We start from the raw sequence: 27,017 nt of genomic DNA, 5'->3' as shown, positions 1-27,017 counted from the left end.
AAGTCAAATGTTGGGTGATCTTTACTCATCTTCTCCTGCAATTTATCAAATTTTTAATTTTTTGAGGAAGGTTAGGTGAATTACCGTTTTGTTTTTTTTTTTTTTTTTTAACAGCTGATTTATTAAAAATAAGAAAGAAACTTATAAATACTTCACTTGGATGAAGGGATCTTGAAATTTTTAAATAAACTTTTTGGTAACAAACTGAGCAGAAACATGCAAGAGGAGAAGAGTTTTGTGTAGGACGTCATGGATGAGTCTACTCCGTCATAAATTTTTTATTCAAAGGAGGAACGCGAGGATGAAGTTTTTGTGGAAGAGGACGCCAGGGCAGCAGACGCTTCGTTTGGTGTACAAGGCTTACAGCCGTACATGTTTGAGCCCTTGCCTCGCAAAGCTGCCAGTTCTGTTAGTTCTTTGCTTGCTGAAGACAAAGACGTCCACCCCTGTGAACAGTGGGACGTAACTTAATGGTAAAGTCAAGTATTTTTATTCCTTATTTAAATTGTTGCGTATATAAGCTGCGACATATGAATCAGGATATGACCAAAAAAATCAGATTGACAGATGACCGTTGTTATATGATTGGCCGAATTTAGGTGTACAGGCTGATGTATAACTAACTGGCCTGCATGAAATAAGGAAAAAAAAACACAGATTTTAAGAAAGGATTTTTTTTAAATAGAAATTTTCTAAATTTTGGGACACTATTGTCTGATAAAGGCTACATTTATATACCTGTTAAAGCCAGAAAGATTTAACATTTAAATATGACTTCCCTACGACTTTAATTTTAAAACACAGTTCTTTCAAACATGGCTGTTCAGAAGAATTTTTGTTTGTTTACCTCTTACATAGCTTAATTAGCTTCTTTAGGCTGAAACGTTACCTTTCCCCTCTTATTCAGTCATGGATCCCTTTCAGGCAGACTTGATGTCCTGCAGCAGAAGGTGACCTTAAAATGAACACACCGGCCAGTTTAAAGTTGAATCTGCTGCAGTAGAATGCCTGTAGCCATTCCTGTGGATGTCCATGGGAGCTCCTGCATGCATGTGCATTTGGAAGCAGTTTTACAATCAAACAGAGAGGCTGTTTACACCGAAAACAGTTTAAAACTGGTCAGCGAGAAATGCTCACGGTTTCTCCCCAACACTGGTGCCGGGGACTAGCTAGGCCGGGGAGAAAGTGAAACCACGTCTTAGTCTGGTTTGGAGAAAAGGAGAAGGGATTTTCCAAACATTGTGCTTATGTGCACATATCACCAGAATGATTGACAATTAGGAGGACCATTTTTTTTTGATGATCTAGCTGGAAAAAGGTAATCCTCCACTATACCTTTAGTTAGACATGCTTTCTTATCTTCTCTCAAAATCACAGCAGATTCAAAACATTTTATTTTAATATAGTCAACAGAGCTTAAGTTAATATTCTGTGCTTTTTTTAAATGGATTTTTTTGTCTTTATGATATTGAAAGCAATTTAAGACTAACGAAAGTGAAAATTCAATTCTATGTTCAATTCAATAATTTTTATTTTATTTTCTAGACTCTTAAATAAGTTAAACTGAACACAAGTTGGACAAAAAGCACCTAATATATCACACAGCCTCATTTCTATTCAACAAAGAGGAAGAATGAAAGCAGCAGTAGCCTGGTGCTGCTCTATAAATACATTTGAAAAACTAATCATTAGCAGTTTATTGCATTAGGTTTCCCATTTTCTGGTACTGAACATTCATGATTGTATTCACAAAGTACCACAGAGAAACTATATCAGCAACAGCCTTAACAACGTTACTGCCGGCCATTCTAGGAAGGGTCACAAAGCCACCTCCAAGCTTCCTAAAGTTGACCCTTTTTAAGAAATAATCCACAAAATGTAAGTAACTGCTGAGCTATCAGGAGAGGGGGTCTGGGCTATTTCACCTAATGTGAGAAACTGCCAGAAACCCATTAGCTGCATCTCAGACTCTACCTCAGATTATGTGTTAATTGTTAATTCCAAGACAAAGAAAACCACAAACAAGTCTGTCTTGTTTTGTTTAAAGGTTAAGGCACCTTTTCTGTACAAAGAGCCTTGACAAAGTTGCATTTAAATGAATTACAATAATACCTGAATAATGTCATCTGGATAAATAAGACCAAAGGCATTAGTCCATAATCTACAGCTCCATGTTGGGCCCAAACTGGATCATTGAAGCACTGTAGCAGCATAATATAAAGGAGGGAACCATTAATCCCTGATGATGCAGACACACCTTCTGAGCTGTTCCTGCTGATTATTCTGCAACCTGTCGACATCGGATAAGATTACCTTTAAACATGGTAAAGACCAACATTGTTAAAATTCTTCTCCCAATATTCAGAGGCGGCTTTGTTTGCTTTCCACTCCACTCTTTGGTCAAATCTTAAAGAAATCAAACTGGCTCTGCCTACTGACCTTAGGACCTAATTCAAAAATGCCCTGCTCAAACATCCACGACTCAGTGCCTTTTATTTGTTTATTTGTTCCTCTTGCACAGCTCACCTTTGCTTTCTCTACGTCATCATGCTAAAACATAAACTAATCTTGGGGGAATCGTAACATATCTGCACAGGTATGAAGAAGCTAAGGTAGGATAGGAGACACACTGTTGAACTGAATAGATGAATCGATTAAAGAACAATAGGAAAGTTATGAAGAGAAACTGGATTTGTTCATATGGAGGAGGATATTAGACATTTGGGTCCCTTTTATGGCTCTCTGAATATCCAGTGTAATTAAGGGTAGATGGGGAGGAGTACAGTAGAGGATCTGCTGCAGTCTGAGCTGAGCATGATGGTCGGTGCTGATAGGTTTCTATGGATGGAATGCTACAGGATGAGCGGGTCAGGCTGGTGCTGGAATGCAGATTTCTTTTGGCATGGATCGGCCTCCTCTCAATGATTGTCTCCTATATCTCGGCAAAAAGGAGGAGGAGCATCAGCATTCAGATCCATTATACTTTAAAATTATCAGTGTGAAAAAACTAAAGGCTTGATAGGGCTCAATAGTTCTCTCATAAAAAAATCACTAAACTGAAAATGGTTAAAAGTCAGTAAAATGGTATAGGAGAGGGTTGAGTGTAGCAACAGGATGGGGTGAGTTGTTCAGAGAACTGTGTGGTAGGTAAATGTCTAGGTGGTCGAGGTGGACTAGAATAGTGCCCAAAAACTGCCATATGTCAGTTGGACCACAATCAATAATAACATCCTAAAACAGGAAATTTTAAACCAACCCACAAACTTTTTTTTACCATTTCCTTTCACCCAGCTCTGTATAAGACTTTAAATACTGTTTATCCATAGTTTTAGTCTACCTGATGGTCTTTCATTTTTTATTCCTTTGGCTGCTATTGTTTTACTTTCTCTTCAGTTCCTCTATTGTTTCATGACAAATGTGTCAAAAAAGGTCAAAAGCTGATAAATCCAGGACAAAAGAAGTAACAGTTTTACTAAAAAATCAAATTGTCATAAATCTTAAGAAAATAGCTCTAATGGTATAATCTTGTTGGGGCATATAAGTTTGTGTTTTTTGGAGGCTGGTGATAACACAGAGTCTGAAGATACATATTTAATTTAAGCTATTGCTGTTTGTTGTGTGTATAATAACACTGATTTGTCATTTATGGTTTGGGAACCTTTTAATCCTTGGCTGTTATAAAGGTTAGAGTTTAGTGGCTTAAAATGGTCTGGTGGCAGAGGGAATCTGAGTGGGAGCCCATAGACCAAATAAAAACTCTGCAGAACTGCTGAAAAAAGCCTCTTTAGAGTGAGAAACCTAGTAGGGCATTGAGTCATGGCTAACTCAAAGATTTTAATGACTAAATCTTTGTTAGAAGTCTTTAAAACTATGTTTACTAAATATAAGATCTTTGAAAATGGATGTGAACACTTTAAAGAGCAGTAAAATAGGAAAACAATGAGGAATATCTGAAAACTCTAAATCTCCAACTAGGATGATCTGGATTTTTTGGTTTTATTTAAACAGTTGAGTAAATGCACCTACAAACCACAAACAGTGAAAACAAAGGCGATTGTGTATTTTTTAACAATTAGTTTTGTCAACAGAAGCATAGTAAATGCTGGTAATTGGTTTCACAATGGCTATTAATTGAAGCCACATCGATGCACAGTGTCCCAGTTTCTCGGCTCGGCACCTCCATTTCTCCTGCGTCATAGTTTTTCCCAACGAGTCGTTCTGGCGGACTGCCTCTTTTACAACTCCTGAGAGTCGCTTTCGAGTTTATCTCCATGGTGATGCATTACTCAGAATATTGTTTACCTTTGCTGCTATAGAAACACTGCAATTAGTGCCCAGGTAAAGGCCTCAGGTGGCTCCGCTCATCACCACGATTGCACCTGGACAGGAGCAAAAGAGCAAGGTTCAAGAGGAGGAGACTATATGAAAGGAGCAGTTAATATTTGGACTAATTCTGAGTCATATGAATGTCTGGTTTCAATACAAAATAAATCAGACGTGGTCCAAATTTATTTTGATAAGATTTACTCGGGATTTTTTTTTACCGGTAAACTGTTGAAGCTTTTTGATGCAAACCTTTATTTACAATGTATTGATATATATTTTTTTATCATACAGAGTTCCTCTGTTGTGTATTCTGTTTATTTGGTTTGTGTTGCCAGCAGTTTCTGTAATCAATAAAAAGGTGTATGCATTATTTTTTTTTCTTGCTTTGTTTCCTTTCATCATTATCAAAGTGCCTCAACATAAAATTAATAGAACCATCTCTTTATCGTCCTACAGTGAGGAAATCCTGGGACATAGGCACAAAAAGTAGAAGGAAGCCTACAGGTGCACACAAGACCAAATGATATAAAGAGACCTTTTAAAAAGTAAACTTTTTAGAGAAGAGAAAAAGAAAACATCCTAGTTCTATGAGATTAGAATAAAACTGTCGTGACTTAAAAAGAAACATAAAACCCCCCCACAAGACTAAAAAAAATGCTTTTCTTGTTGTTTGACTTTATTGAAGGCTTTAAATTTGATACCCTTTATATTTTAGAGCATTAGGCATTTTAATGGCGGTTTTTTTGGTTGCTCTATATATTTTTATTAGTCGGCTCAGCAGATGCACAGAGGTGTTCTAACGAAACAGACTGTCAGCCACACCCAAATGAGAGGAGATCCCACTAAAGGCATGACCAAGTACTGACGTCTACTTTTCTCTGCAGGAAGAGGGGATTCTCCTTTCTAATTCTTTGCTTTGCTGTTAATACCACTTTGTCCTACTCATATTCTGTGATGTGTTGGGTTTTATATGAAGAGATGGAAAAGACCAAACACATCTGCAGCAATTTATTTATTGCAGTTTTTAATCAATTGAGTAGATGTGCTAAACCTAAATTTGATTTGCTCTTTTGCTTTAGAAACACAGCAAACACTAATATGTCTTTCTTTCATTTTAATTTCATTTTATTGTTTGAATGTGGCTTTAATTAATTACAGGCTAATGACTTCATGATGGTTTTTTATTTATTTAAGGACTATAATTTATTGATGCTGTTTTAGGAATGCCTTTAGAAGATTGCTAGAACTTGTAAGGCTTTGCAGGTCTTTCTGAGAACCTCAGTGAACTCCGAGGTTATGCTGGTGTATTATAGTAGGGGCAGCTTACCAAGGTGTTGAAGAACTAGGGATCAGTCCTATAGAGCTTCTTATATATGCGTCCCCTCCTGAAAATATAGGAATCAAATATTTCCTTTTTAACCATGGTGCTGAAAAGCTGAATGACATGTTAAAGAAAATAAGCCTTTTGATACAGGTATGTTGGAAAAGGTATGTATCTGGTTGCAGGATATTAGCTTTGTCTGTTACCTTTTGCAGAAGCATCACAACAGTTTTCATACTGAATGGGGTCTTCAGAATTTAGCAATAATTAGGCAACATTTTACATGGTGAATATATGGTTTACATCAACATAAGAGATAATATATTCTTCCTAACTTAAACATGATTAGTTATAAAAAAAAATGAATATGCACATTTCTTTATAAAATAGCTGTTTTATTTTAATCATTTTTCTATAGTGGGTCATCCATCATCAATAGTCTTAAATAAAACACTAAAAAAACAGACGATAATACCCCTTGCCATCATACTTGTTTTTTGTTTTTTTTTATTAGCAGCACATAGATTTATTGTTGCATGTATTAATCATGGTCTTTATCTTCATTGTGCACGATGGGGTTGATTCTGTGAGGTTAGCATGTTCTATCTGCACATGCCACATATTGCTTCACCTTTTCACTGGAGGTTCTTTAGAGATATGAAGGTGTTTGTTGGATTGTTAAATTGTGGAAATGGACATAAAATGAGTAAATGTGTCTCATCATTTAGTTTCTCTGATGTTATGTTAATTATTGTAAACCTGTTTAAATATGAAAATAGGGCACACATTCTGAGACCTTGCAACATCATGTGACAGAAATGAGGTCAAAAGTCTAATAATTAAAAGAATATGACTTTGTGATGGGATCTTTAGTTACCCGGGAAGTTATTCATTGACTATACACTGCTGGTTACTCCTTCATTCGTTCCCATATTACTTCTTGAAAATATCTCTTCCTTATTTTACATTTACACTGCAGATAAACATAAACTTTTACTTCTAAAACTGTCAGATTTTACTCTCAGCTCTTTCCTTTATTACAAAATATGTATTCTCACTTGGGATTGAGGCTGCTCCATCTGAGATACAAATGCGTTTATAAATGCAGCACTTAAACCGTCTCTCTATAACGCCTATTTGTTGTATTACATATTTATTTAACTGCTTTAAAGCCAACGAGAAAAAAAGCTCAAGGGTGACCTGACCAAGAAAGGGAGCAGCTCATGTCATTAATGACCAATTTTACCTCGGCAGTGTACCCTGATTCATCCAGGAGAACGCAAAGTCGAGTACCCACAAAGCAAACACATTAAGTGTAATCGCCGTGTGTGTTTTTTTTCATTTTTTTGTCTCACTGTGTGCGAGGTAACACGACACCTTGTGCACAAGTGCACTGCTCCAGAGCTGCTGTTTCTTGCACATGCTCAGATGAGGCAGAAAGAAACAAAAAAAGATAGGTAAAATCTTGAGTCACTGTCACACAGGTCCGACTGGTTCTTTCAGTGGTGGTGGTGGTAGGGGGGGGGGGCAGGTTTCTTATCTGCGTACAGGAAAGACACACAGTCCATCAGGCTTGCGTCATCACCCTCACTCATTATCCCTTCCCTCATTTGTTTTTGGTTGCCCCCCCAACCCCCCACCCCCACACCCCCATGTTGCGTAATTCAAAGACACACGTATACAGTAAACTGAAGAAGTATTTGGGTTTGTAATGCTTCCATTACACAACTTAAGGATTGTTTACATTGTGTTATTTGTAGAGAACATGTTGATGGCGAGTTTTACTCTGAGGAACCAAGAAATGATCATTATCGTATTTATCAACCTATTATATATCTGGGTTATTATCCATCTCACCAACTAGCTGTGGGTATTAGTTTTTTATTTATTTGTTTATTTAACAGTTAATTAACCAAATAGTTCCACTGAGATCTAAAATTTCTTTTTGAAAGAGAGAACTGGACAAGAGGACCGCAGCATATGTTACAACATATAAAAGTGTATAAAGTAAAAAACACATACAGTTAAAAAAAAAAAAAAAACATAGAATAAAATAAAGATATTAAAACTCTGTAGAAACTCTCACCTAAAACATTTAAACACTGATGTAATTGATTGCAGTGATTTAAGTTTGTGCTTTTGGACAGCAAATTTTAGGACGTCCATAGGCCAATGATTATAAATTCCTTGCTTTCTTGTTAAGACTGTTCACTTTTCAATGATCTACTGTAAAAGATAAAGTTCTAAATTTATAACTAATAAAAGATTTTTCTCTCACTGATCTATAGTTAGAAGATATTCTTTATGCTTTTATTTCCCAACTTTTGTTCCAAACTTATTCATTATTTTGGTTTAATATTTACTCTTTTAATATTTACAAATGGAGATTTGTTTAACCAGCAGCTGGCAGGATGGCTACAGAGCCTGAGCACATCATTTAGTGAAAATGATGTTTCAGATTGCAATTAAAAATCGGCTACAAGAAACCTGCAGATAATAGTTGCTTGTTTATGTTGTTGTGGATCCATGCTCAGCCATTATTTAGCTAGCTGATGACAATGAGCATCTGGTGCAGTGCTTAGAGCCTGCCAAGATCTTGGTGTCACAGCACTGGATTCAAATCACAATCATGGCCTTTTCCTTTCTGGGTTCAATGTTTTCCTCTTGCATGTTTATCTTTTACTTGAGTGCTCAGATATAATGGACTGGTAACCTGTTCTTGATTGATCTGATAGGTTTTAGAAAATAGATGAATGCATAAAAGGTATCAGCCTGTCATTGTTACAGTTTAGCATTAGTTTCAGCAAGGGATTGATCATTGCAATAATGACTGCAATTTTTTATTTATATTCTATGGATTTCGTTATATATTAGATTTTTTTAATGGAGTAATATATTTGTTTAGAATTAATTAACTGTAATAAAGAGATACAGGAATATTACATCCGTGTCATCAGAATGACAAGTGTTTAATGTTGGTTCATGGTCAAAACAAATCCTGCCAGGTCCTCTGTGGTAGAGACCGACACGGGAGTGGATTTTCACTCCTGTCCCGTCCCACTCCCACAGAAAAAAATTGTGTACTGTCCCGATCCCGGGCCAGACTAGAAATCTAAATCCTGTACCGTCCCACTCCTGGTGAAATTACTCCCACTCCCATCCTGCTCCCATTCAGAATGACTCCCGCTCCTGCACCACTCCCTTTTTTTTTTTTCGAGCGCTGGTAAAAAACTCAGAGCGGAAGCACTGTTGGTTTTTGGGTCGTGTAGTTTTTTTAACTCGCATTATAGGCTTCAATGAAAAAAAATACAAATGGCTGCGCCGCGCCAGTACTGGATTTTTTTTCTTGCTATTTTATTTTATTTTTTGGCATCAATCCTAGTTTTTTTTTTTGTTATTATTGGTTTGCTCCCGCTCCCGTCTGCTCCCGTTAATGTTTAATCCCGTACCCTTCCAATCACATGATCGTTACTAATACTGACTCCCATCCCACGGGAATCCCACGGGAATCCCACGGGATTCCCGTGGGATTCCCGAAAAAATGTCAGTCTCTACTCTGAGGGTCTAAAGGAGTATTTTGAATTAAAAGGCAGTTATTTGAGATGACTTATCACTGCACAAGTGAGTGATAATTGGAGGAAAAAGAGGGCTTTTATCAGTAAGGGCTCAGGAACCTAATTTTTGTTGACTAGCATGCTGTTAATTCTGTTTTTTGCTGCGTACACAGCATTTATTAGTCTGGAAAGGAGCACATAGAAAAGCTCTTACAGCAACCAGTTCAATTTTTGTCGATGTTAACAGTTGCAGCTGCAATCTTAACAGTATTTGTAAAAGAAAAGTGCTGTTGCATTATGAGCCCACCCCCTACGCTGTGATCGGGCTGCTCTAAAACAGATCCTGGAGTTTTAAGCCTTACCAGACTGACTTGCACCCGTTTAGTTAGTCTGGCTGCCCAGCTAGTACCCTGGACTTCAGTGCAAAGTGACTTCTGCTCAACACGATAACAAGCTGCTGATATAATGCATTCTTTTGACTCAGGTGTGTCAGAACAATAAAACATCAAGCTTACAGAATGAGTAGCTGGATAGACACAATATTAACATTTAAATTATTTTAAATAAAAATAAAATATTTTTTAAATTCATTTAGATTACTTTATTGATCCCAAAAGGATATTAAATATTGCAGTTATTTGCTCTGATGACGAGATCACATTCTCCACAACATACTGATAGAAGAAAGGCAGCATTTTGCTGAAAACACTGAAAAACCTGAAGTTGGTTTGAAGTAAACTAGGCTGAGTGGTCAAAAACGGTCTCTACAAGAATTGTACAAAGTTTTGCAACAAAGCAGATGGAAACTTTTAAACCAGTGGAACTTTTCTGTTGGATCTTCGATCACAAAACTCTTGTAAAAGCGTAATTATTTCTAATCACTCTTTAACTTCAGATGTCATATTTGCTTTAACTTGACTACCTGAAACATAAAGGCAATAACTGCATCAATTTTCATTTAAAGTAAAAACACAATAATAATATGTATATTTCTGTGCAGCGGTAGCAATATCAGAATCATCAAATTACTTTTTTTTTCTTTTAAGCCTCAAGCTATGGATTGTAAAAAAAAAAAACACTCTGCCCCAAATTTCCACCAAATCTCAGCATACAGGTTTTCTAGAAGGTTCATCCCAATGAATCCACCTCCCTCCTCACCTGGTCTAAATTGGGAGCGGTGAGGTGTTTCAGCAATGTATAATTCATGCTGTGGTGCAATAAGATGAACAATAGGTGGAGCTGGGATGGTATGTGAGGCTGAAACCAGGCAGAGAAGCTGAAGTCACTCCGTCACCAACTGCACATGCACTTCCCTTTAATAGACTGTTAGGTGATCATCCTCCTGGCACTGATTCCATCCTTGGTTTTGATTCGCAGGGAAAGGAAAAGACTTAAAATTGTACTTGTTTTCATACCTTAGTGTGTTTACTTTGGCTTTTACCTTCCCATCTATTTCATGGAAAGTTATCTAAAACATAAAGGTGATCAGGTGTAAATGCGATCATTCTTAATTATTGTGTTTCATTGGTTACAGTTTAATCCTTTGAAACCCCGTTCATAAAGATGGTATCTTTCTTTTGTATTCGTGAGTGAATCATGTAGGTGAGATATTATGTGTTGTTTAGAAACGATCATCCAAAATTATGGCCATCTCAGAGTTATAAAACTCTCTGAAGAGTGAACCTTTGCACTAGTCCCTCCACAATGATACCACATTGTATAAGTGCCTCTGTCACACCTTGGTATGAACGTGCAAACCTGCATGAACAGTTTTTAAGCCACTACTCTGTTTTTATCCAGGTAGTGCACTCCTATTAATATGCAGTTCACTGCATTGGTTTTGAATATGATTCTACAGTTTTAAAAACTTGAGTAAACAAGAAAAAAGAAACTTCAATGGAGTCATATAATATGGAGCTGTCACATTTATGAACTTCTAGATGTAAATTATTGTGCGGATCAATGATCAACTTTTAGTTCTATGTGCTACAATGCAACACTGAGTGACCAATATAAGAAATGTGACCCCGCATGCAACTAAACAAGTTCTTGATCATAAAGTCAGGATTGTAAACATGGGAGGCGGTAGGTATCATTCAACAACTCATTGAACTTCCTTCAGCAGTTATACATCTGTCACTATCTGACATCATGGTTTATTTATTTTGTTCGCTCTTCTTTCCAGCATCAGTTCTCTTCATTAAGGTTTATGGACTTTTGTCTTTGCACAGCAAAGCATTTCAGCCGAGTTGAGGTCTGGACTTTGGCTGGGCAATTTCAACACCTGAATTCTTTTGATTTTCAGTCTTTCTGTTGTACGTTTACTGCTGTGCTTAGGAACTTTGTCCTGCTGTTAACCCAGTTTGGACCAAACCTCAGCTGTTGAACAGGTGGCCTCTTATATGACTTTAGAACATATATCTTTAAAAGGGGTTCAGGGTCAACACCAGCTCAGGCTTCTAGACTATTATTGAGTTCTTGGATTCATTGTTTGGTGATTTTTCTGACCTATTCATAGTGATGGTTATGGTTACCAGTTTGGTGTCCATACTGAGTAACAAGTTCTAGAAAATGTGATCCTTTACAGCCTCCTGTCTGCATGCAATCCAAATTATGCCCAAACTCTACCATTCCTCCTGGATGCTGAACTATTTCGTTGTCACTCGTCACATTTGATTTTTGCATATATTTACTGATTAAACCTAGTTTACTAGTAGAGGTGAAGCCAGATTGTTATGAAGCTTATTATAAGCTCAACTGTTATTACATAAGCAACTGTTACTTGAGCAATGCTTAAATTTACTAACAGTCATGGTTAAGATATTTTAGATAATTAAAGGATGCAGGCTAAAGCTTATGACTGAGTCAGCTTATTCTGCTTTGATAGACGAAGCAGCTAAGAGAATCACACCGGAGACCTAGCTCACCATGACTTATGTATTCCGTTCCTTTCTCTGTAACGCATCTGTGACTGCGGTGGGGAGTTTGTTGGATCTCCCTTGTTCCACCCTGATCCCTCCAACTGTAGAAGCTAATCAGTCAGCCTGTTTACATGCATGTAGAAATTTGTTTGTACTTTGATTTTTATTATCAGATTTTCCAAATGATTACGTAAACTGCATAATAAAAAAAAATGGCTAGATTATTTTACAGTGCTTGTAAACAATGATGGTTTCAGATTTTGAAGCAGAAGAATAATGCAAACAATGCGTCCCAGCATGTCACATTTTCGTCAGTATGAAGGCACAACCGGACTCCTAATGCACACCAAACTAGAGCGGCCTGAAGAGGTGGTCTCGGTTTTGCTGCAGCCGAGTCTGAAAACAGCTGTACTCTGGTGCGACCCAACTGCCATGCGATTCAGCATACAGGGCAAAACAGACCTTACGCATCTTTGGTATCTGTGCCGGATGAGGATCTCACAGGCAAGTTACGGAGCAATATTCTGCACCTTCTCCTGAATCAGGCAGATATTTTCCTTTGGCATTTGCAGTGCATCAGTGTATTATTCTCAAGCTGCAGCTGCGCTTCATTTTCAAATGTATCCTTCTTCCTTCACAGTGTAGACACGGAGAGGAGTTTATCTGTAACCATCATTTATGTTCCAGATAAAGCTATGCTTTTAGCCCTTTGAGTTGGTGCATCCATCTTTGTGACGCGTCAACACTTGTTAGGCCAATCTATGTATTTTCCTTATGGAATCATCAGGACATTTTTTTGTCAGCTCCAAGAAATCCTAAATTTTACTTTGGTTTATTGATATACTGTAGGTAGCTTTAAAGCCACCAAAGTGAAAAAATTACATGATTGTTCCCCATTCAGAAAGCATGAATCAAAGTACGTTAGATTATTTGGAGAGGAAAATGGTCGAAGCTTTTGGTTTATATTAATTTAATTAAGAGGGGAAGAAGTCTTCTCTTTGCTATTTAGCCTAAGAATAACTGATTAGAGGTAACTGATTAAATCATTAAAATCATTAAGTAATTAAATTATTATTTTTTTGAATTAAGGCGCTAAACAGCATTAAAATTTACTTAATATGATTATAATTACATAAAAAAAAGTTTATACAAACAATTTCATCAGTCATATCTTATATCCTCTTGTTTGCACGGACCTGCTGCTGTTTGGAAAAGAAGCTCAAGGCAGAGAAAAAGCTTTATTTATTTATTTATTTATTTATTTATTTATTTATTTATTTATTTATATATATTATATGAGAGCCATGGTTACTTGTTGATGGCATTAAAATAATTTCTGAGAGCATTTAGAGCCTTAAAAAGCAATAAATTATAAACCCTGAATTAAGGACAATGTGGTTAAATAGTATATCTGTGTTTTAAAAAACTTTGTATCAAGCATAAATGTTCACAGTGCTGACCCATTTTAAAAAAGGCACAGCATATAACATGTATTTACAACTGTTCTGCATTATCAGTGTTAATGTTGCTCATGTCATTCTTACAAAACCATCCTATCTTCAACAAAATGAGAAACTGTGTCACCCTGACTCATGTCGATTGAGTCACTCTTTCCACCTGCATTGTGACCAGAGATATTGTGAAGGTTTTCAATCCACTTTTAGAACTTCAACGTCAAAAATAATAACTTATAAACCCGCTTTTTTCTTTCTTGCCCTTCATCATCCGAGTTGGAGTTAAAAATGAGTTACATTTTGGAAATTAACCAGAAGATAACTTTTTTTGGATATTGAAGGCATTAAGGAAATATTCCGCAGCTGCATTCCTTTCATAAGCTTTAATCACAATCTTGACCAAACAAACCAACCAAAGCCAGATCTGCTTGTATATTTCCTCTTTAGTTGACAGAAGTAACTCTAAACTTCAGCCATACATACTGTAGTTCTTTATGTATGGGCTTCCCATGTGTGACAGTAAAAAGCTTTATAGTGAGATGTAAAAAGGAAATCGGAGAGGAGAGGAACATGTGAGAGGTGATGTTACATACTACTTACATATGTGTTTGGTTCTCACTCCACATCATAAATAGCAGCTTAGAAACCACTATGAACCTAAAAATTTTTACAGCAAAGCTGATTGGGATTATTGAAATCAAATTCATCCCTGTACACGTCTGTCACTCAGAAGGCTCAGTTTTTATTGAATATGAAATTTATTTATCCATTTCCTTTAGTTACCGATAAAAAAAAAAACAACTCTTAGAGGGTTTTTTTTCTTTTTAAAGTCTGTCTACCATAATTTCCTCTACTTTTAATATGACTGATAAATATTAGTGTATGAACTAGGTTTTTTTATGTGGGTTAATGATTAATAGCTGATTGAAAATAAAATCGCAATGAACCCTTTACATATGAGCAGGTTGGTAAAGTTTTCTGCTAGTTTGATCCTACCTGATTTTTATCCTGATAAAACAAAATTCTTTTTGTATAAACTAATACACAACTTTATAGCAGCGTTATTTCCTAGAATATTTGCTTGCATGTTTAAGAGTTTTCAAACTAAATAGAAGTTCATTATTGAGCTAGCTCACCTACTATCTTTTCAGTCATTTTTTTACCTGCCTAATTCCACATTTTACTTCCCCTGCAGTAAATGTAATGATGTAGCTATGCAAGAAAATGCACAAAATACTGTTTTCAAATTCTGATTTAATTTAAGGGAAAAAGCTACCCACATCAAATGTATCTGTTCTGTTTTTTTTACCTGAGAATTTCAGTTCTATCAGCCACACCCAGGTCTGATTATCACCACGCTTGCAGAATTAAGAAATCCCACTCAGAACCTATCTGACAACATAAAGTAGGCCACTGGATTTCAAAAGGCGGCACATAGTCCCATGAACAAAATACATTTGAAAGACAAATGCGAAACAAAGTTGCTCGGTCGAAGGCTTTGGGACTCCAGTGACTGAGAGTTAGAGCCAAAACTCCCAAATGGAGAAATAATGAAACGGTGGTGAATCTTTGCAGGAGTTGTTGACCTACCAAAACTCCAGTGTAGATCGACATCCTATCTAGCAGCTCACAAATGAGCCCAGAATAGCTTTCAAAGCACTGCGGGCCCCACTTGCAAGCAAACTGTGGTTTGTGTGGTGTGATGGTACCAGGCCACATCGCCGCCCCACTCCAACTATCTCCTTTGTTTTCTTCATTCTTTCATACTGTTGCCTTCTCTTCCTCCTGGAACAGAGCAAGCCTTATCATTTATTCTCCATGCTTGTTCTCTCTGTAAAGTGAACTCATTGGTGCAAATATGAAGACAACTTGTTTTGTTCCTACAAAAGAATTTTAATTTAATTATAATTAATTTTCTGAGATCTTAAATCCACTTTAAAATTGGGTGGATATCTGTTGGATTAATACTGAAGTCTCAACATTGTCCTCTTTCATTATGATCCAATCAATGGACGCTTTCTCAGCCTGACGATAAATGGAGCGATGTGGATTGAGAGTAATGTCAACATTGTTGGCATACCACCCAATGTCTAAGCTCTCGCCTGAGGAGTTTACTCTGGCACTCCTAAATCCTAATAAAGTGATGAAAATCTCTTCCTGTTTTTTTCTGCAAGAAAAATGCCCCCCTAAAAAAAAATATATATATATTTTCTGGCTTTTTATTCTGACAGTAATATAAAAGTATGGGAGATATTACAATATAGGCTTTAAGAGCAAATGTCCTTGAGATGGAGAAAGATGAGTGAGAGAGAGGATCATTTCAGGCTGAATAATTTGCTCTGTTTGCCTGTTTTTCACTCATAAAGCTAAATAAAGTGTTGGATGTATGTTCATAGTAATATTTTAAATCCTATACCGTGTTTACATAATTTTTTTTGGCGGGGAAAGGTTGAGTTTCTGCCGTTCGTCTACACCACATTGGCACAAGTTTTCTCCTTTATGGCTCCTAATTGTAAAGTTTTAGTTTTAGTATGTTTGTATGCATGCACACGTTGGGTTTTTGAAGAGCAAACCCTCTACTAGTGGTGTTTCTACTAGTGTTTGATTCATGCAGTTCGTATTAAAAATTTATCATATAGATGTTTTAATAAAAATGGCAAAAAAAAAACAATCATGTAAAAGGAGCCAAGGACTCTAATGCTTACTTCTTTTTATTCTACTTGTCTTTTATTCAGTTCTGTCTTTTTATGGGTTTACTGTTTTTTATATATGTTTTATATAAAGCTTAGCACATTGACATTACTTTATTTCATTTACTTTTATTGTGTTTTGTGGATAAACTGATATTGCGGTTTTATTTTAAGTGTGCATTGTGGAGTTTCTTAACCTTTTGGTATCTATAAAGAGGAAGTTTCCTGGTCTTCTTACTATGCTTTGGTTAGAAGTTTGTAATAAGAGTTTTTATTATGAAAATCTTGCTTCTTTTGGTTCAATAAGTTGCTTAACCCATGGTTATTTTTGAGGTGGAAGTAATCTCGGTTTGAACAATCATACTGCTCAGAAATGTTTATTGGAAAGTAAAGCAAATAAAGGTAACGAGAAATAATAGATTCAAGGGCAGTTTGTAAGTTTGACCAAATGTTATCAATTACTTTTAGCAAACTGTACTATATAGATTCATTTCGTATGAAATTGTGTAATTTTTGTTTTGCACTGACTGAGGCTGCAAAAATATCCTTTTTCACCTCCAGTTGACTGCTGGGCTCAGTCCGTTGGGGGTTGGTTCCGCCTCTCCTGCCAAAAGAGTCAGCCATTCTTAGCATCATAATGAGGCTTACAAATTTAACCAATCAAGTTGTCTTAGCTTGTATATCACATAATTTGAAAAGAAACATTTCAGTTTAGGATGTTTGAAATTTTCTTCTAAAAGCTTGATTCTGATTCACTGTTAGCTCGACTCCCTCAGGAGAATCTCTCCTAAATTATTTAAATCCTGACCCTTACCTGGGTTTGGATAACTGGAAGAGGTTAATGTGAAATGGTTAGGATTAAGGGAGTGGCAGCCCGGTGGTTAGGGCATACAGGGCATAGAGTTTGGAGCCCCACACCATTAACCCCACACTGCTCCCCGATGGCAGCCCACTGCTCCCCAAGGGAATGGGTTAAATGCCGAGGTAAAGCCTCCCCTTTGATAGAGAGATTTTATGAGACTACTGTTGTAATTCAGTATTTTATAACCAGTTACTTATTTAGCTTTTATACAATGATGGATTTCTCCTGCCCTGTCAGGTGTGTGCAGAGGTCCTGGGTTTGTATCTCAAACAATCCCCCAACTTTGTTACAGAACAGCTGATGGGTATATAAAAAAAATAGGAAAAGACTAAAAATAGTAAAGTAAAATATTCAGGTTATAATCTAAAGGTCATTGACAAAGACCAGCAATATTACTCTGTGAAGTCAATCAAACGAACATTTCTGAACAATCTTATTTAGACTTGTTAGAAAAATACAAAATAGTCAGTTATGTCAAAATAATGAATGCAAAGTAAAGCACTGGAAAATATGAAGTAAGGTTTAGAAGGAAAGCCATGTAGCATTGGGATGTAGCAAGTCAGTGACTCAAATATCAGATTTTTTGTATTATTTTTTTTGTCAGTAATAGCTGATTGATTAAAACCGTTTAAAAATTGATTCCTCACCAACAGAAATGCAGAATAAATGTTCTTGTAGGGTACAGTTCTCAGTAGGCTGGGTCACACTAGGCCAGGAAATGAAACTGTTATCTGTCACTCACATTCAGTTCTGGTTAACAATTAATTTTAAAATGTGAGAAACAAAGTGAGCTGTAATGTTTGTTGCCTCTGTGTCAGGCGTTGAGGGACTTGAGGGAGAAATTTAACTTTAAAGCCACATCTTCTCACAGGGAAATAAATGTAATGGTTTGTACAGTATCTCTACAATTACTCTTCTTTATGATACAAAGGAAAGAAAAAAATAGATATCACCTGGTGGCGTGGTTTTAGATTTGCCTAATGAGGAAGTACGGATGCATTATTATTTCTGCCCCCCCCCCCAAACCCTCTTACAGAAAGAGAAAACAGCCTCTCAAATATGATATGCAAAGCCAGTTCCCACGTGACGTTGGACTCTGCTGCAGGTATGTCCTGAATTGGCTGCCATGTGAGAACCGCAGAGATGGATCTATAAGGTTTAATGGCTCAACAATTATGTCTTTCTTATCATAAAGTGTAAACATTACAGAGAGTTTAGCCAGGATTAGACTCATTACAACGCCTGCTATTTAATGCTGTCCTGAAAAAAAAAAAAACAGCTCAACTGTTAAAGAGCAGGTTACCTTTTACTCCTGGAGAGAAAAGTTAACATCAGTGCATGGTGGTAGTTTATGTAATTTAAACTATTAAAAAATAATAATATTAATACTTTTTTTTTTTACCTTGATGTTATCTATCCTGCAACACGTTGGCTGAAGCTGCAACTATGAGGTGTTTTAAAAAAAGAGAATGTTTTTTTTCTTCATCCCACATATCGTAATTTTGTGAGATTAAATTTTGATCCTCCGGTTATATTTGCCGCCAGCGAGCTAATGAAACGGTCCAAACCATAACATTGTGGAGTAAATTAGAACATCTGTAACTTTGACCTAAAAAGAAAAAAAACAGCAAGGTTAATTTCTGTTCATACTTCTTTAGTTTAACAACTGTACGGGTTTTAGGGATATTTACAGCATGATTGGACTGTTTAAAGCAGTTCAGTGTCATTGGGGGAGTGGAGGTTGGTGTGAGTGGGGCTGTAAGGACTGAGAATTTAGGAAATTTGAGTTTTTAAATTTAAGTTATTTTGGTAGGAAAAATAGTTATAACCTGGCAGACTGATTCTTCCTGCAGTTTATTTATTTATGCTTTAACAGATTTTTTTGTAGCCATTTTTTTAATGTATAATTTTTAAGTCAAGTCCAAGAAAAATTAAGGTAAAAAAACAAACTTTAGAAGCTAATCATATTACCCTGAAAAGAACATGGAGGGAGAACCTTACTGCTCGGTTATATAATTAAATGTTGTTAATAGTGCAATGGATAAGGGATAGATAAAAACACAACATCTCTATGTAATTATTTTATTTCTGGAAACTACCTGAAGAGTCGTTTGGTGTAATAACCCACATTATGATCTAATTTTGCCTTTATCTTTGATTCTATTTCACCAACTTTTGGTGGAATCAATGCGGAGCTTTTTTTAAATTTATTTGCTTCTTAGTTTAATAATGGTGCCAGTAAAGTTTTATTCCTTTCTTAATGTTTTTGGTCTATGAGTCAGCAGCACATGACTTTGTTCTGATCATCTTAGTTTGCTATCACATTGTGGTCCTCTGCCAAAAACCTCAAAAACCCCTTTCTCTTTTAGTCCAGTCATGCTGAATCACTCAGTGTGGCCAAAATGTCAAGGCTTTTACATGTTAGTGCTTAAAAACTATCAGTTACTGTGAAAGAAGATGACTGACAGGCAAAGCTGGCTGGGTTTTTTTTTATTAGTGATTAAATAAAAACAAGTGAGCAGTTTAGTTTTAGCAACTCAAAGCATTTTAACATATAAAAAATATGCTTGTGTTATTTTTGTAACTTTTAATCAACAGCTACAAATGAGTATAATCTACTGTTTTCTGTCTTCTGATTGGAAGATGTATGTTTACGTTTTGTTAGGCGCTTGGAGGATGATTCTGCGTTGTATGAGTCATTATGCAACAGTTTACACTCATGTAAGCTTCATGTTTTTTACACATTTACAGTGAATTCTTTAAAATCTTCGGATAGCAGATATCCGGCAGTGCTGGGTTGTAAAGTGTGTGTTTACCTGTTCAGCAGGAACAGCTGTGTCAAACGTGCATTTAAATGTTGGTATGTATGCACCATGCTCTGTAATCAGTCCTTTCTCATTACCTTCATCATTGAAAAAGGTGTTTGGTTGTATTTTATTTAATTTATTTATTGTTTGTTTAAATAGTTTTGTTCCAGTCCTCACAGGATTTAACCATTTCTAAAAAATAAGACCAGTCAGGATAAAGGATATTATCAGGTTTATTGGGTTCAAAAAAGCAGCTTTATTACTCAAAAAGATACAAATATCAAGAAGTAAAATTTAAAAAAAATGAATAAAAAAAAAAAGGAAATGAAACTTGGTAAACTGTCAAAAATAGAATTACCAGAAATTAGGTCATAAACAGCCAGTATTCATTAAATCATTTTGTGAATTTCTGCTTTAAGACATTTCTTGTCTTATTTTCTTTCACATCATTTAAGAATAGTCGAATAGATGAAAGTAAGTGTGAGCTGCTGCTAGCTATAGCTTTCAGAGTTATAAATGACAAATTCTTTCTGACATGATGAGTAATATTATAAATTTGTGATGGGATGATCAGATTGGTATTAAATTAATTTATCTCTAAATCGTCACAGATAAAGTTTAATTTCTTGGAATCAGATAGCATTCACAGTATTTAGGACAAGTTATAGATCTGAACTTTTCACTAGACCGTTGTAACATCTTGAATCTGTCCCTCGCTGCAGATTTGCTGCTGTTTTTGAGATAGTTTTCCTTTTGAAGAGCCAGTTCTCAAACTAGTCCATCTAACTCTGTACCATTAGATTTTTGCCTAACATCCCTAAGTTGACCTCATTTAGCCAAGGGACATCGTCCACACGTTTTCTTCCACTCTGAGGCAGTTATGTGAATGGAAGGCGTGCTGCCGTATTTTTTTCCATGTGAAGAAGCTTTGTGCTTCATACCTTACCAGACAAGCCGTTCTTGTTGGGTGTTTTTATAAGTGTCCCATTATTACCATTTGCATAAAGTGTCCTATTGTTCTCTCATGACCTTAAGCATGTATGTTATGCTACATACAGGATGTGTTGAGTTTTATTTTTTGTTTTTGTTTTTTTATGTTTGGTTTCACCTTAAGATGAATTTCAATGTGTTCAGCTTGTAGATAATCTTTGTCTTTATAGAAAGAGTAGCAGAAAATGGCTCTAAGCTCAGTGCTCTTGTTTCTCCTTGTTGGCATTATGCTGGCACACGCCTGTATGCTCCAGAGGAGCAAACCATCAGAGCCTCCTTTTATAGAGCTGGTTACGCTGATGAAAATCTGTTTATTAAGTGAACTGGATAAGCAGTGCCGAGCGGGTGTTTTCCATACTGACTCCAAGGGAAGAGGCAAAGGTCTACTTACTCTGCATTTTTGACTTCATATTTCATAACGATGGGTAAAAGTGGTTTGTTAGCCATTGATGTTTTATAACCAATCGTCTTTATCATTGAATTAATATCACCTAGCAATAAGTGCTTGTATTATTTTATGTAATAGTTTGGCTCATGTTCCTTTCCAATAAATGTAATGCTCCTTGTAAATCAGAGGCTCATTAAAAACCTTCCTTGTGATCTACCTCAAACATAATGCTGCTTTGATAAAAAAAAAATTTAAGAGAAAAAAAAAGCTTCTCAGATTTCAATGAGAACCCGGTGTGGACATTTACATCTCCCGGTTTGCCAATATTAGCCTAAAGCACCACGAAGCCGGTTGACGGCACCCTTCCCGAGTCACGTTTGTGTGCTTATATGTATTAAGTGGGATGAGGTGCAGCTCATTAAACAACACTGGAGCTGTTTCCGCGGATACAGAGGGCGTGTCGCTTTATTACTCTTATCAACAGAAAATGGAGAGTGCTTATTTCAGCTGGGGTCGTATGTGGAGATAAAGAACCTATAAATGTTTGTAGCTAGCCTCCATATTCATTCTAAACAACCCAAAAAACTCATCTGCCAGCTGGATTCAGGGTTTTATAGACCTTCTCCTTCCTTTAGGTTCACTAAGATGTGCATAAAACTTAGTGGAAATTTAATTTGCTCATGATTAGAAAGTACTTTTGAGAGATTTTCATGACAAGGCTTCAAAAGGTCAGGTGTCAATGAATATAATATAACCTAACAGTAGGCTTTAATTTAGCTTAAATCTGTTTTTATTTTAGTTCTATTTAAATCCATTAGCATCCAGTTGATGAAAACCTGCATAAGACATCAAATTCATACATAAAGAAAAACTTTAGTAAAGAAATATTTATTTAAATAAACAGTAGGTGTTAAATTTCAGAACAAACTACAGCTGACTCTCAGTGCTGTCACAGCAGTGTGCGGATAACTCTGACCTACTGTTGGATTTAAAGGCTTTACAGTCGCAGCATCTTGTAGAGTTAATAAGCAACTTTATGTTTTATTCACTCTCCCACTGTGACGTCTTCCAGTCCCTGGATGGATTTATTCAGCCATCCATTCAGATGTTCTTCAAGGTTAATTTCTTAAAGCCTGATCTTGTGATGCAGTGTATTATTCCCCGACAGGAATGCTCACACACCCACACCTAAGAGCTGTTTAGAGTGACATGTGGATGGAAGCGAGTGTGTTTGAGGAGAAACCACACACAGGAAGAGGAACATGCAAACTCCATGTAGAAACCTCAGCAAACTATCAAACCCTGCTAACATCTTTGCTGATGTGAATCCTGGATCCTATTAAAGTGGCTGCTATGCATTATAAAATTGAAGTTTTGGATTAACACTTTTAAAAACGGGTAAAGGAAAGAGCCCAAAATTTCTGGAGTCTGGAAAAGCCCAGAAGTATTTCTGTAGTAAATTCTGCTGCTAGCTTTGGTGTTTACATCTTTTTTGCCTGTTTCCTAAACATTCATTTCTAGAAATACTCTTTTCAATGTTAAAATGTTTTAAACCTGTTGGGCTACATTAGTGCAGATATGATCTTTTTCAGTCCAGACTAAGAGGAGATTTGGCTCATGTGATTTTAGAGCATTGTTACTGATAAAATAGCTCAAATGTCGATCTGGGATCATCGTGTTCATGTTTCTTTAGTTGCTATTTTTCTGTTTTCTGTGGCAGAAGAGTGAAACCAATTACTTCTTGACATTTAGTTTTTCAATAAGGTTAGTATAATAATACCAATATTATTAACTTGACAGATAAAACCAGAAAATAACCTAAATGAGCCTTTCTTGATTTTGTATCAAAAACTTGTGCATTGTTGTTTAGTCTTCCACTGATCTCAAAGTAAAGCAGCTAAAATTGTGATTAAATGCATTATTATTATTTTTTACATTCAATTAGTAGAAGAAATGTTTTTATAGTGGATCAGTAAAAACACAATGTGTTTCCTACATCTTTCTCTGAATATTGTGGCATCCTGCAGTAACCCCTGGTTGTTTTGTCAGCTGTTGGTATTTAGGCAAATCACTGTTGGTTATAAGGCTGCTTAAAAGTTCAGGCTGACATGTTGTTGGTTCTTTTTTATGACTGTTTATAGGAAAATGTAAAAGGAATATAACATTTTTCTAACAAATCTAAATAAAATTGTTCAGAAATGTTAGTTTGATTGACTTCACAGAGTAATATTGCTGGTCTTTGTCAATGACCTTTAGATGATAACCTAAAGTATTGAGGAGTACGAGGGTGTGATGTTTGCTGGTTCTAAGCAGGTTGTGGTTCAGACTCTAAAGCTGACGATCTTTTTGCTAGGCTAGCTGGTGGTGAATGGGCTGGTCGCTCTGGTTTGTTGAGGAGCAGATGGAGTTGTGCCAACACAGCCAAGCTCATAACATACTAGTTGTAAGCCAAGCTCACAACTCACTTTTTCAGCTCACAACTAAAAGAGACACCCTCTGAGGTGTCTCTTTCTTTGGATCTGACCAGGATGCTTTATGGAGATCTTAATTGGGGGATTTTTTGGCCACATCTCCCTGGGAGGAGACTGCAAATCTTTTTTCTAAACAGGATTAGGGAAAGACTGGATGACTAGAGGTCCCCTTTGGAGGAATATCTGTTAGTAATGTTAGCACCTTAATCTGAATCTGTAAATAAGGAGAGAAAAGAATCCCAGTAAAAAACTTCAGTCTAGCCAGATTTCCTCCTATGCTTTACTCTAATTTCTGTAGGAACCTTCCAGTGAGACAGCTATCCTAATCAGATCAGTAAAGGGACAGAAGTCTTTGAAACCTGCAGTTTTTGGAGCATCAGCGCACACTCTAAATGCACACATCGGGTTTCTGAGAAAATATCTCGTCTAAGCGGGCTTTATTTAACGGACTCATTCTGCTGCTGTAAAACATGGCAACCAGGACAGTTGTTGGAGCTGCTCAAAGGTCAACGGTTGTAAATTTAAAATGATGGCGGTCATAAGCCGCAGAGATGACTAATACCTTTTACATTCAGGAGAGAAGAGCAAAGGTCAGAGTGGACCGAGCAAACAACCGGAGTCATTACAAACATGCTTCATCCCGATCCCACCACTGGAGGGACGGATCACTCTTAGATAATCACTTATTTTATGTGTTTTATTCAGTTTTATATCTATGCATTATTTTTATTTTTTCCCCTAGTTTTACAAATAATTTTTACTTAAAAAAAAAAAAAACACTCATTTACACATTGTCCTTCTGTTACATGTGATCACCTGCTAAAATCATCCCATTTGTTCTGTTTCCCTTGCAGACTCTGAGGGAGAGAAGAAAAGCCAATGAAGGGACAGAAGAAAAGTCTGCAGATAAAAACAACAAGTTGCAAGAAGAGGATGAAGACTCTCCTCACAAGCTCTGCAGCTCTGTGGATCTAGACAAGGTGAGTTTCAAGCATTTTTCCTTCATGCTCAACATTGGTCCTATTGCTTTACACTAGTGGATCCTGCAGTAAGAGAAGAGCCCCAAAGGAAGTGGAGGATGTCCAGAAAGAAAAAGTGGTCAGCAGTTGATGATTGCTCGTACGACTGGCTGCATAAAAAGCACAAGAAGTAGATTTCTGTGCATTCATCGAAGTGACAGTTTTGTAGTAATTTTGAGAGTTAGAAGCAAAATTTTTATGAGAGCTGCTATTTCCGACTTTCCTTCCAAGCATCCAAGTCTTCCAACTTCCATGTTGTTTTTTGAAGAGTTCTTTTGGAGTTTTTTCTGCCAGTCTTCACAGAAAAGAGGTCTTTGAGAAGCGTTTTCATTGGAGATGATCTTTAACAATCAGAGCTTCCTTTAGTTAGAAGAGGCCAAAGCTGATATTTGGAAAGAGGCAATTTATTATCCAGTTTTCGTTTGTCTGTAGAAACCTTCATGCATTTTTAGAAAAAGCTCATAAAGTAAACGTATAGATCAGTCTGTCCTGTGTATAGAAATGCATTTGTTCCAGAAATCTTTATTTCAACAACTTAAGGTATCAAAAATATATTTTGAAATAAATTCTTGGTTTTTCTGGGAGCGGCATGAGGGGTGGCAGTTTAGGTTATTTACTTAAAGTATACCTTAGACTCTAGGAAGAGGAAAAAGAAGCAAGGAAGGAAGTTAGGATGTAACGTAAGGAAAAGAAAGAAAGGAAGGAAGGAAGGTAGAGCAGGATGAAGACTGGAAAGGAAGTGGGGTGTAACACCAGGAAAGGAAAAAGGTAAGAGAATAGGGAAGGAAGACATGAATAAATTAAAGTGTGGGTGGAAGGAAGGATACGGATGCACCAGTATAGTATGATAAGGAAGGAAGTGTGGTTGGTTAAATGGGAAGCAAGGTCAGATAAATAAAAAGAACTGAATGGAAGAAAAAAAAAAAACAGCTGAGGTTCATTAGATAATGTTTAAAAAACAAACTTAATAGTTTGTGACTGTGGAAATGTCCAGACTCCACACATCACTTTAAAATGTCATAAAGAAACTCTGGCTGCTTGAATTGAAAGAAAGAAGAGATCAAAAGGTGGTTTTTCAGTTTTCCACTGTACTGTTTCTGCATCAGTCTTCACCACTAAGATTGCTGTATTCAGGTAAAAACAAACAGTCGATCTGGTTGGAGGGAAGTGAACAGCCATCAGGTCATTCACCCAGGATCTTTTCAAACGGCTACCGTTTATTTGTAGTCCTTAATGTTCTCACCCTGTTAGAGGCATGTGCTAACATGTGAAACACACAGGCTACTACACAACAAGGTTTCATAAGACTGGTTCTTAATGCAGCCTCAGGTAAATGTCTGTTAACATGGTTCACCTGAAAGTGAGATTCATTCATTCATTTACGTTGTCCAACCTGTGTGTTTTTCCACTAGCTGCTGCATAACCAGGTCACTGCATGCCTCCCTGTGCTAATGACAGATTCAACCCGTCCGTCTGGATCGTTCTGTCTCCAGGCAGCAGTGTATTAAATAAGATGATTTCTCTAACCGTTAAGGACATCAGCGAAGGCGTGGCCTACTCCCCAAAGCGTCTGTTTCCAGCTGTGCCCTGGGCTTTAAGAATTGATGAAAAATCTGGTATCCTGAGTCTGCAGGTTCCCACATCCATCCTCACTCTGTGACACTCCCTTCACAGAGACGTGCTGTGGTTTCATTTCATCAGGCCCGGGCTAAATCTGTCTAACTCTGCCGGCTTCCATCAAACTCCAGAGGTGTGGTGAAACAGTTGGGCCGCTGCTGATGCAATCAGCTTTGCATCTATCGAAAATCTTCCCTTTGCCAGCTGTGTGACATGTTTGTCCTTCTGTGACTGCATGCCTTGATACATGGATAAGTTTCCGTCTGTTGTCTCACATCAGCGTTCAAATCAGCAAGCAGACCTCACCTTTTAATTATCAATTATTAAAATAATGCAACAGGCAGGAGTTGGCATTTTTATCATTAGGTGTATAGTTAAATTTTACACCTTACAATGGTGAATAATTTAGGAATCCAGTCTTAAAGTCGTAGGGAAGTCATATTTACATGTCAAATTGTTCTGGCATAAACATGTATATAAACGTACTCTTTATCAGAAGATATTGTCCCAAAAGTTAGAAAATTTCTATTTAAAAAGATACCGTCTTAAAATCTGTGGGGGTTTTGTCGTTATTTTCTGCAGGCGAGTTATTTATAC

The 27,017-nt window shown here is 36.6% G+C and overlaps 1 protein-coding gene across 2 annotated transcripts in view; it reads left to right on the top strand.

The window, feature by feature from the left end:
• fa2h (fatty acid 2-hydroxylase) overlaps positions 1–27,017 on the top strand; it is a 42,019-nt gene that overhangs the window by 6,301 nt on the left and 8,701 nt on the right. For both annotated transcript variants that reach the window (XM_015402610.1, XM_015402609.1), the window contains exon 2: positions 24,639–24,764. In XM_015402610.1, coding sequence (XP_015258096.1) covers positions 24,639–24,764 — 126 coding nt within the window. The remainder of the gene's footprint in view (positions 1–24,638; positions 24,765–27,017) is intronic.

The sequence above is a fragment of the Cyprinodon variegatus genome, unplaced genomic scaffold, assembly GCF_000732505.1.
Source record: "Cyprinodon variegatus isolate N-32 unplaced genomic scaffold, C_variegatus-1.0 Scaffold1376, whole genome shotgun sequence".
Classification (NCBI taxonomy): Eukaryota; Metazoa; Chordata; class Actinopteri; order Cyprinodontiformes; family Cyprinodontidae; genus Cyprinodon; species Cyprinodon variegatus.
The sequence above is the reverse complement of the archived record's forward strand: the minus strand, read 5'-3'. Positions and strand labels throughout refer to the sequence as shown.